General features: G+C 51.9%; 1 protein-coding gene across 1 annotated transcript in view; it reads right to left on the reverse strand.

Moving 5' to 3' along the window:
- Positions 1-391: 391 nt before the first annotated feature.
- LOC308575202 (ephrin-A3-like) overlaps positions 392-12,077 on the reverse strand; it is a 58,109-nt gene continuing 46,423 nt past the window's right edge. The window contains exons 2-4 of the mRNA XM_081173818.1: positions 8,071-8,360; positions 4,656-4,721; positions 392-1,810 (exon numbers count right to left, since the gene is read on the reverse strand). Coding sequence (XP_081029944.1) covers positions 1,689-1,810; positions 4,656-4,721; positions 8,071-8,360 — 478 coding nt within the window. The 3' untranslated portion in view covers positions 392-1,688. The remainder of the gene's footprint in view (positions 1,811-4,655; positions 4,722-8,070; positions 8,361-12,077) is intronic.

The raw sequence follows: 12,077 nt of genomic DNA on the forward strand, positions 1-12,077 counted from the left end.
GGGAAAAAAACCCCGCAGGAACTTCAAGACATTTTCGTCTTGCGAAGCAAGCCCATAGGAGATTCGTTTTGCGAAGCACCTCCAAAACGGAAAACCCTTTCGTCTAGCGAGTTTTCCGTCTTGCGAGGCATTTGTCTTGCGGGGCACCACTGTACTCGTTGCTGGAAGCCACAGGAGGAGAGAGCGCTCTTGCGTTTGAATTCTGCTTGCAGGTTCCCCACAATCGTCTGTTTGGGAGAACAAGATGCTGGATCTAGAGGGGCCACTGGCCTGATGCAGCTGGGCTTTTCTGTTCAATGGGTCTCCTCTGAGTAGGAGCAGGAGTAACAGCCCTTGCGAAACCACCGCAAGGTGACGGCGCAGGGAAAAGACAACTATCTTTATATGTATGTTTTTTTCTCCACCTTTTATTTCATTTTTTTTAATAGACTAAGAGCAAGTATATGAAAATCGCCAGCCAAAGCTCTCGTGGGGTGGGGGAGGAAGGGGGCACCCAAAAAAAAAAAAAAGGAGAACCCTACCCCCCCACCTCGCCACCCCCAAAGTTCCTTTGCTTGTTTTTTTGTCCGTGTAATTGGTTGGTTGTTTTTTTGCCCCCGGGAACGAAAAAAAAGTGTCCGTGCATTTTGCATAGGTTCGGTCTTCACAGAAGACAAAGGGAAGAATCGCGCCCCCACCCCACCCAAAAAAACCTAAAAAACAAAACCCCAAAAGACTCTGGCTTAGACAGGCGGGCCGGTGCCCGCCCCGTGCCCACCCCACTACATGATCAGGTTTTTTTTAATATAATCTATAGACACGGATAATAGAGCCTCTCTCTCTGTACAGGACACATAAAGAGATATGTACAGGTAACCGCCCCCGCCCCCTCGGGTTGAGGGCTAGGAGATCACACACCACCACCCTACACGCACCCTCCAGCTTGAGAGTCACCAGGAAGACAGTGTATTTTGCTGCCGCCACCACCTATCTCTGGGGTGGGCGTTCCTGGGGCACGGTGCCCGCACCCCCCTACGCAGGGCGCATAACTCTCCTTTGCAAAAGTTTTCTCAGGCCGTGCAAAACACTCCCCGTGTCCTGACCTGAGCCATTTTTTAAAAGTTCCTGAAGGTGGTTCTGTCTCTCCAGGTGCCTTTTTCTTTTTTTGCAGTGGGGGCATTGGAAAAGGCGGGCAGGTTGCCTATTGCTGCGGTCCTCAAAAGAGACTGGGAGCCCGGCAGGAGGAGGGAAATGCCATATTCTGGTTTTTTTCTTCTCCGGGACACCAGAACAAAACCCCGGCCACCCCTCCGAAAGTCCGCAGGGGAGGGAGGGCCTGCACAGAAATACCCGCCATTCCCCTCACACACATATGAGCAGCCCCAGCGAGCGGCAGAAGGGGGTGGGTGGGGAGAAAAATCGGAAGCGGAGGACCCCCCCCCCCAGCTGGTGGGGAGGAGCAGGAGGAGGAAGAAGGAGCAGCACAGCCAGAAAGGTCAGTCGTCCTCCATCTTGGGGCCTTTCCTCCTCTGCATCACCTCAAGCTGCCTCCCTTTGGAATTGTATTTCTTTTGATATATAGATTAAAAAAAGGTCTGGTGTTTTCTCTCTTTTTCTTGTCCTCAGAAACAAACCGGGGAGGGCCGCTGGCACAGGCTGGGTCGGTGAGCTTGAGTTGGGGCCCCTCTCCTGCGGCGACTCGCGGGCGGCTAGGAGGCCAGCAGGGTCATGAGGAAGAGGGCAGCAGCCACCGCCAAGGGTAAGTGTTCCCGCTTCGGACTCGTCCCGCTGATGCTTTTCTCCAGCTTAGGCATCTCGGGGTTAAAATTATCTGCAAGGGGGGAGAAAGAGAGAGAGAAAGAGAGAGAAAAGGGGAAGATTGGACTCTAGCAAGGAGTCGGGCACCCTCTCCCCTCCCCTGGCAAGTGCCTCCTGCTCAAAGCGCCTTCAAGATGGCGGGCAGCAAAGGATTTTGGGTGTAAGGGAGGAAGACGGCTGCTACCCCACAGCTCAAAGGTCAGGGACCCTTTTCCTGCGGTGAGTGCCTCCTGCTCAAAGCACCTTCAGGATGGCGGGCAGCAAAGGATTCTGGGTATAAGGGAGGAAGACGGCTGCTACGCCACAGCTCAAAGGTCAGGGACCCTTTTCCTGCGGTGAGTGCCTCCTGCTCAAAGTGCCTTCAAGATGGCGGGCAGCAAAGGATTCTGGGTATAAGGGAGGAAGACGGCTGCTACGCCAGAGCTCAAAGGTCAGGGACCCTTTTCCTGCGGTGAGTGCCTCCTGCTCAAAGTGCCTTCAAGATGGCGGGCAGCAAAGGATTCTGGGTATAAGGGAGGAAGACGGCTGCTACGCCAGAGCTCAAAGGTCAGGGACCCTTTTCCTGCGGTGAGTGCCTCCTGCTCAAAGCACCTTCAGGATGGCAGGCAGCAAAGGATTCTGGGTATAAGGGAGGAAGACAGCTGCTACGCCACAACTAGAGGGCTTTATTACCCAGTCCAGGACAGACAGAATTCTGGAGCAGTTCTTGCCCTCTTTCCAGCAAGTGGAGGGGGGCACTGCCAGCAGGGAGGGGCTGGTGTTTTGCTGAGTCTCCGGGAGAAAAACCAGTGCCCCCTGCCGCCCCCCACCCCAGCAGAGAGAGAACATATTCCAGTCCAGGACAGACAGAATTCTGGAGAGTTAGAAGATGTTACGGCCCTATTGCTGCGGGAGGGTCGGACCGCTTTCTCCCCGAATGCGACGCTGTGGGCAGGAGAGGGTGGGGGGAAGAGGGTTATGCCCAGGGGGGAGAGAGGACAGCAACCAGGCCCCAAACCCCACCGCCCCTATGTTGTGGTTTACACCCACCCCACCCCAATGAAGCTTGCTGCCCCCCAACCCTGGCACCCTGGAACTCCCAAACAAGCTGGGTGCCCCTTGTATGTGTTTGGGGGGGTGAGATGTCAATTGAGGCCACTGGGTCACGTGACACACAACGAAGGTTTTTTTTGGGAGAAAATGGAGCATGCACCAGGAGCGCTGTGGGTGTGTCAGAAATGATCATAGAATCATAGAGTTGGAAGAAACCACAAGGGCCATCGAGTCCAACCCCCTGCCAAGCAGGAAACAATGATGAACAGCACCTTATAGGGGGCGGAGTATTATGGGGTGCGCACAGAGCACAAATCTGTCACTGAGTTTCTTTTTGCTAAGCCTTAGTGTGGATTATCATTAGCGGGCTGTTAAGCCTTAGTGTCCTTTTCAAATCGATGCCATCAGTACATAGGCAGCGGCCCTGTTGAGAGTCAGACCAATTGGTCCACCTGGCTCAATGCTGTCTACACTGGCTGGCAGCAGCTCTGCAGCATTTCAGACGGGACATTCCCAGCCCTTCTTGGAGATGCTGAGGACTGAGCCTAGGATCTTCTGCATGCAAAGCAGGTGCTCTACTGCTGACCTCCTTTTAAATATAATAGTATTGTTCTAGTCCTCATGGTTTTGACCAAACAGCTGCTGTAGGACTGTAAGGCACTGCCTTATTCTGATTCTTGGTCCATCCAGCTCAGAGATCTCTGCGCTGACTGGGGCTGATGGGAGCTGCAGTCCAAAAATAGCTGGAAGGCCCCAGATTATGGGATGGAGACACAGAGGCATGGCTGGTGCTGAGTGCGCTCTGGTGCTCACTGCGCCTCCCCCCCCCCAAAAAAAAAATTATTCATGCTGTTCTGTGCCAGAAACGCTTTGGGTATTTTGATAGATAAGCCAGTGTGTAAATACGTAATACAGCAACCGTATCATTGCATGGAAGTGTTGGGTAAATGGCATGGGCTGTGTAGAACGCGATTAATAAATTAACGGCGACGATAAATGTTATGAAATATTCAACGGATTTATGCAGTTATTTAAACAGCCGGAGGTCAGTCTCACAGGCCACAGACAAGGCGGGGCTGTTTGTCACTGGAAAGTGAGGAGAAACAACTGCCGGCGGGGTTTGTCTGCTCTCTCCGAACGCGCCCCGTGCACCAAATGAGAGAAACGTAAACATTACGAAATCCCCTTTTCATCTGGGCATGCCGGCGACCTTTCCTTCTGTTGCACCTCCGTTTCACCACATGGGGGCGCGTTAGCAAGAGAGAGAGAGAGCGCGCAACCATGAGGACTAGCGGCTTGCTTTTGAAGCGGGGGGGGGGGCAGCAGGTAAAATTTCTAAGAAGTATCTACACAGCGCTCGCAATTCGCTTTGGAAAATAAAAACAGCGCAATGATAATGAAGATTCTCAGCATGCTTTGCTTTGCACCAGGTTCTGTGGTGCAATTGCAGAAAGCATGGAAACACAGAGTGAGAAAAAGTCAGCTGCTTAGGACCTCTGCAGGCTTTTGCACCCCAGATAATCCTTGCTCCCTTTGGTCAGGCACAGATATCTAGAGCAGCACAGAAGAAGAAAAATGAGGGGCTTGTATCCACCTCTCAGAGTAGACCCATTAACTTGAATGAGCGTGCCCATTTTTCCTAACAGGTCTACACTGAGTCGAACTTGGCTGGAAGCAACGCAGTTGTGAGTTTACATGGGATGAACGTGCTCAGAGCGCTTGGGACAAGGGATGTGTCTCGCGCACACCGGGGGGTGACGGGGGTGCCCCGGGGAGGTGGGGGTGCCAGGTGGGGGTTCAAAAGAGAAAAGGAGCCAGGCACTCACGGGAGGCGCAGCAGACAAAGACCTTCATTCGGAGGCAGGCCCGGCGGTGGTTGTGCGTTGGAGTCGCTGGAAAGGAACAGAAATCAACGTCAGAAGAGGCCGCTGGATCAGGCCAAAGGTCCATCCAGTCCAGGATCCTTTTCCCCCATTGGCCAGCTGGATGCCCCAATGGGAAGCCTGCAATCTACTGTTCAGTGGTAGACTGCCGTAGGACATGGAGGTTCTGCTCTGAACTGCTGTGACAACAGAAGAGCCCTGCTGGATCAGGCCCAGTGGCCCATCCAGTCCAGCATCCTGTTCCCCCGGTGGCCAGCCAGTTGGGGGGGGCATTTTTTCTACCTGCTTTCTTAAGAAAGAAAGGAAGAGGTATATTTGCAGAATAGGCACCCACACACCCAACAAATTCATAGGGCCGGAGTTCTCATTAGATAAGTCAAAAGGAACCTCCTTGGGCAAAGGCAGTCTACCTGAGCCATATGCTAAGTTCCTCCCCAATACCTGAGATCCTCTGAGATGCAAATGCCAATGATTGCACCTGGGGGCCCTTTTGCACTGAAGGTGCTATGTTTCAGCAGCAGGAGACCAACTCTGCAGGCAGAAATCTCCCTGCCCCTGTCCAGGGCAGACAATACCGAGCTGGACGGGCCAACAGTCCGACTGCTTGGTTTATAAGGCAGCTTCCTGTTTAAACCAGCCCTTCGTACAGAATCTTGAGGACTAGCATCTCGCTTTTATTTCGAGGGGAAGGGCACAGCTCAGCGACAGAGCACTTGCTTTGCATCCAGAAGGTGGAATCTCCAATGGCATCCCCAGTAGGGCTGGAGAGGCACTGCAAGACAACGACTGGACTCAGATGGAGCAATGTTTTGACTCTGTGTCAGCCAGCAGCTCCATGCTGCCCCCACCCCTTGAGGGGGGGCGCCTTGGCTGTTGCCCAACAGCCTGGATTTCTGGCGCTGGTCCCAGAAATGCACCTTCCACCTGCTGACATCCTGCAGATGAGAATCAGGGCAGCCAGCCTTGTTTACTTGATCCGTATCTGTTTGCACCCCGGAAGGATCACGGCCTGAACTAACCAACCCCCACCTTTGCCTGTTCCTCAAGGCTCCCCCACCCCCCAAGCTCCTTGGCCGCCTTCGGGATCCGGCCCCTTGGCAAGGGACTCCCCCGCCTTTCAACGCAAGGAGGAAGCATTAGCAAATTGATCAACACGGTCCTCCGTCTCTCCTTCCCTTTAAAGAAGGCGAGGAGCGTAATCTCTAGTAAAAGGTTTAATCTCGCGCTCGGATCTGGTTGTACTCATTATAGACGTGCTCGGCAACATTTGCTGGCTGGATAGGCAGGGGGATTTGGGGGGGGGGAGGAGAAGGGAAAGAGTCCACTGGCAAACTTGGGTCTTCTAATTGGCCCGCTGGCTACAGCTACAAAAGCCAGTGTGTTGTAGAGGATGAGAAAATGAGAGGGGGAAACAACCTATTTCATTATTCCATTTGCATTCCACTTTTTCTCTTATTTACACACATAAACTGGGATAGCTCTACTGGAAGAGCATGAGACTCAATTTCAGGGTTGCAGGATCGAGCCCCATGGTGGGCAAACGATTCCTGCATTGCAGGCGGTTGAATCCTTGTGGTCCCTCCCACCTCTACAATTCTAATGATTCTTGCCATTTTCCATTTCATCCTCATTTCCATTTCAACTCTCTGAGGTAGGTTAGCCAGAGAGAGAGAGGGAGGGAGGGAGTGACTGGCCCCAAGTCACCCAGTGGGCTTCATAGCCGAGTGGAGATTTGAACCCTGGTCTCCCAGGTCCTAGTCCAGCACTCTAACCGGTACTGTTGACTTCCCAGCAGCCAGCCCAACCAATCATCAGGGATAATGGGAGTCATAGTCCAAGACTGGACCTGGAAGGCCACAGCGTTCCCATCTCTGTACCAGACACACATCCCAACCAATCAGGGATCACATATTTAATGAACTTAAAGAGAGGTGTAAAACAGGGATGGAGTACCTTTGGCCCTCCAGATGCGGCTGGTCTCCAATGCCCATCAGCCCCAGCCAATGTGGCCAATGGTCAGGGACGATGGGAGCTGTAGCTCAACAATGTTCTTGGGCTCCAGCTCCCATTAGCCAGCTAACAGATCCTTCCCTCCACCCATTCACGCTGGAGCCACCCTGTCCCGTATCATGTGATTCTTCTCAAGGTGTAGATTGGGCCTGAGCAAAGCTGCGCCAGAGTTTAGCCAGGGCTGCCACCTGGTGGACCCTAGAAATACATGCAACCACTTAGCCCTGCCAGGTAACACAAGGAGTAGAGGTGTGGAGGGCAGAGGAAATGTCTGCGCATGCATCTGAAAGGAAGAATTTCCTTTCAAAAATTGATCGGGTGGGGCAGAATCAGCTGTCTTTAACTATCTGGACCGTTCAGCAGCCTTAATGGGAGATAGAGGCCTCATCTGCCCACACATTTATAGCACTATGATACCAATTTAGTTAGTCATGGCTTCCCTCAAGGACTCCTGGGAACCAAATCTTATTCAAGGTGCTAAGAGTCCTTAGGAGTGCTTTAATTTTAAGGTACATATGCGGCCCAAGCATTTAAGATTGTTGGATTAGGACTGGGGAGACCCTGGTTTAAATCTCCACTCAGCCACAGAGTTCACTGGGTGACCAGCCACTCTCTCTCAGTTTCAACCCTAACATCCCTTTCTGGGTTGTTGTGAGGATGGGGGAAAAGCAGGGTTGGAAAACTGTGTGCATCCTCAAGCTCCTCAGAGGAATGGTGAGATATAAACACAAATCAATCGATCAGAACTCTACTGTCTACTCAGATCAGGAGCGGGAGATTGGACCCAAGACCTTCTGCATGCAAAGCAGGTGCTCCGCTACCAAAGTAAGATTCTAGTCCTCATCGTTCTGGATAAAAGGTTCACTTAAACAGGGACACAGGAAGCTGCCTTATCCTGAGTCGGACCACTGGTGCATCTAGCTCAGAAGACGAAGGGGATTGAACCTAAATCCTTTAGCATTGAGTTTATGGGCCTTTTTCCAAAGACCTCCCCTGAGTTCACAATATGTTCCCCTCTACTGAATAAGCCCGCTGCACCACCAATCTCATCCCTGTCTAGTCTTCCTGAACCTTGGGCCCCTGGCCAATATGTTGGACCTCAGCTGGCACTGATGGGTCTTGCAACCCAAAACCTCAGCCAGGTCCCAGTGCAAGAAGACTACTTCGGTTTTGACTAGCTGGGAGCTCTCCAAATCCTTCAACCCTCAGAAACAGGTCCTTCCGATCACTTGCTAACAGAGACCCTTTTCTCCCTCAACGGATGGTGTCAGAGATGGAACTCAGCCCCACCCCTGCACCCCACCCCTTGCATTTAAGGACTATGGGATGGTGCATCTCAAAGACTCACAGATGTAGTAATACTCGTGTCCGGCGTGGAACTCGTAGCCCAGCGAGAAGGCGCTGTAGCGCTGGAACTTCTCTGAGAACTTGATGGGGCTGTGGGGAGCGTGGGGCCGGTTGCACTCCCAGCGCTTGAAGCCCTGACTGATGTTGCACGTCCGGTAGCCCTCGTGGTTCACCATGTAGAGGATGTACTGCTCCATGCGCCCCTCAGGCACAGAGGCGTTGTAGTGCGGGCAGTAGATGTCCAGGTAGTCGTTGACGTTCACCTGGACCGTGTAGCCCTCGCGGCGTAAGCTGGGAAGGAGAAGGAGAAAGGGTGGGGGGGGAGAGAGTCAGGATTGGTCCCAAGCAAACAAACAAACCGCAACTCCCCAGTTTGTGGAAGGAGCATTCACACACGTGTGCCATTTTCAGAACTCGCAGACAGACGGAAATATTATTATTAAAATAATAGGAATCCAAAATAGGATATCCAAAATTCTCCGAATCAGCAAAATGCAGCCAATATTAGAATTATAGAATTGTGGAGTCGGGAGGGACCACAAAGGTTTAGTCCAACTCCCTGCAATGCAGGAAACTTTCACCCCAACATGGGGCTCAAACCCAAAACCCTGAGATTAAGAGTCTCATAGTGCTACCTACTGAGCTGTCTTGAATAAATGTGGCTAATTTAGATTCATTCATTTTGACAGGTCTGTGCTGAGTAGCTGGATACAACCCATGGTTGTTGTTATTATTATTGGCAATAATAATCTATGAATTATTAATAGTTAATAATGTCACTTTTCCATTGCCTCTCGAATGCCAGCAACACAGTGACTAATTATTTGTTCAATTTATCTCCTCCTTCCACCCAAAGGAACCCAGCCCTTGGATAGCTCAGTTGCTACAGTATGAGACTCTTAATCTCAGGGTTGCAGGTTCAAACCCCACATTAGGCAAAAGATTCCTGCATTTGCAGGGGGTTGGACTAGATGACCCTTGTGGTCCCTTCCAACTCTACAATTCTATGAAACAGCAAACAACAAAGCAGCAAATAAACCCAATTTAAAATAAGCACACCCTACAAAATCATGTAAAAATGATTAGGGGTGATGAAGAACATCAGATCTGGTATGCAATTTTTTTTGGGGGGGGGGCGGAGAGGAGAGAGAAAATGCAAGGCTGCTACATGCAAGTTGTGGCTCCCTCCTGAAAGGTCCCTGCTGTCTTAGATAACAAAGCACAGTCACAGCCCAAGTTTAAATTAACATAAAAACTGATCAATGTATTAAAAGTGTTAATACACTTGCACAGAGTCTACAGTCTGCTTCAATACCTTTGTATGTAAAAGCAAGGAAATGGGTATAAATGCCAGTACTTGACAACTGCACCCCCAGCCCAAAGGACCCCCCCCCCATCAACAGCAAGGAGTTTGGGGTTCTCCCAACGCCCAAGATTGGGGTGAGGTTCCAAGAGGCGACCACTAGAGGCCGCAGGACGCAACCTGGCACCTTTTCCACCAGTGCGGGATGAGCTTGCCATTCATTTCAACGAAACGGGTCCGCTGGGCCCTCCCAATACAAACAGCACCCCCAGAATCAGGGCTGTGTCTGCCCCAAGTCCCTGCAGGAGCAGAGAATACAGTACTGGGGGCGGAGCACTCTGAAACCCCTCACCATGTTTGAGGTTGGAAGGGACCCCTAGCCACATCTAGTCCAGCCCTCTGCGCTGCAGGAATCACACCTAAGGAACCCCTGGCACACGGCCACCAAGCTCTGGCTATGAAGGAGCACTTTCCGAGCGAGTCTGCTCCAATGTTATATAGTTCCACTCAGAGCAGGGCTGGAATGTGGCCCCCAGGCCTCTCTCTGTGTCCTTTGAATGACGGGGGTGGAGACGCTCCTTCAGGTATACTGGGCAGAGGCCATTTAGGGCTTTAAAGGTCAGCACCAACACTTTGAATTGTGCTCGGAACCGTACTGGGAGCCAACGTAGGTCTTTCAGGACCAGTGTTATGTGGTCCCGGCGGCCGCTCCCAGTCCCCAGTCTAGCTGCCGCATTCTGGATTAGTTGTAGTTTCCAGGTCACCTTCAAAGGTAGCCCCACATAGAGCGCATTGCAGTAGTCCAAGCGGGAGAAAACCAGAGCATGCACCACTCTGGCGAGACAGTCGGCGGGCAGGTAGGGTCTCAGCCTGTGTACCAGGTGCAGCTGTTAGACAGCTGCCCTGGACACAGAATTGACCTCCATGGACAGCTGTGAGTCCAAAATAAACCCTAGATTGCACAATTGGGAGGTAACAACAACAACAAGGAACCTTTGAAGGTAAAATTGAAATCTCTTGCTCCACGCACTTTTCCCTCTGTCTCCATCTACCACAGGCACTGGCCCTCAGGTGAATGTGGCCCTCCGGAAGGAAAAGGCCTCCTTTGCTTTCAGACCCTCAGGACTAAAGAGTGTGGGGACATCATCTGACGAAAGAGCAGAGGCCTGATGGGTGTCTGAACAAGTTTCCTGGTGGCTGGGGTTGTGTTTGTGTGAGCGCATGCAGGGTGGAGATTCCGTTTCCCACACAGCTGGCAAAACCAGAATAAAAAATAATGCAACGGCAGGAGTTATGTAAATGCACTCTCATTTGCACGACTGATAAAGGCAAAAGAATTCAGTGCTGTTCTGCTAGGGAAGGGGGGGGCGAGGAAAGACCCGGGTTCAAATCACCACTCAGGTGGGTTTCCCTCCAAGCAACTGCTCTCTCTCAATCGGTCTGTCCTACCTCGGAGGGTTGTTGGAAAGCCGAAAAGGGAGAAGGGTTGGGAGACAGAATCACAGAACCGTAGAGATGGAAGGGACCCCGGGGTCATCTAGTCCAACCCCTTGCAACGCAGGGATGAAGTACGTCGCCCTAGCTTCTCGTTTGAAACAGTTACAGTGCTAGAATAAAAATAAAACGGTGCATTGTTTTCACACCCACACCATACAACGCAAAGCGCTATTTATATACTTTTAACAGGCACAGCTCCCCCCCAATGAATCATGGGAACTGTAGTTTGCACCCTCACAGAGCTCCAGCACCCTTAACAACACTTCCCATGATTCCTTGGGGAAAGCCTTGTGTGCTCTCTAGGATACTACAAATGTGGCCTTAGTTGGACGCCAGCTGAACTGAAAGTCTTCCAAATTTTGCTTGAGGCCAGGGGACGAGCAGTGCTGGGCGGTCATGTTGCAGGATGGCTTTGTATCCGTTTTATAATGGAAATATTTTTTAATCAAGCCAGACCTTGCACCCACCATCCAACCCCCCTCCCCGTCCCCCACTCGGCCCGCTCCCAGCTCTGCAGGTTGCCCGTGTATAAATGACAGGAGTCAGCCTAACGCCATCGGGCGTCTAGGGCCGCGTTGATTGACACCTCGCGAGATCGGTCTGGACAGCAACAGTCATCTCGATGCGCCTGGAACGGACGCGACCTGCAGATGCCGGGCTGGGAAGACTCTGGTGCCCCTTCCTGAGCCACGAGGTCGTCTGTGTCGTCCCCCCACCCCTCTGCCTCCCCCAGACCCTTCCAATCCTCTCGCTCGAACCCACACAAGGCACCCTCCCCATGTTCTCCTTTTCCAAGCTTGTGTCAAACATCGATTGGCCACAGACACATATGCTGTGCAGATGCGCTCTGCAAATTATTTATGTATTTCTAATTTGCAAAACGCAACTTATGTTAAGACTCCTGGGCGGTGCTGGAGGCGGCAAGGGACTGAGGGCAAGAGCCTGTAAGCTGTTGGAATAGGACCTGGGAGAGAGCAGGGTTCGAATCCCCACGCAAAAGTGAAGCATGCTGAGTGACAGCTGCTTGGGCTGGAAGTCCAGATTTTGGGGCAGGAGTCAGTAAACTGTGAGTTGCAGCTTTCGTTTGGAAAGAAAGCAAACTTCTAATCTATATAATCGGCATGTTTGTGGCCTCGGGCCAGTCACTGTCTCTTAGCCTAGCCTACCCGTCAAGGTTGTCGTTGGGAGGAGAGAACCATTTATGCCAC

The sequence above is a fragment of the Podarcis bocagei genome (genome assembly GCF_964188305.1).
Source record: "Podarcis bocagei genome assembly, chromosome: 16".
NCBI classification, from domain to species: domain Eukaryota; kingdom Metazoa; phylum Chordata; class Lepidosauria; order Squamata; family Lacertidae; genus Podarcis; species Podarcis bocagei.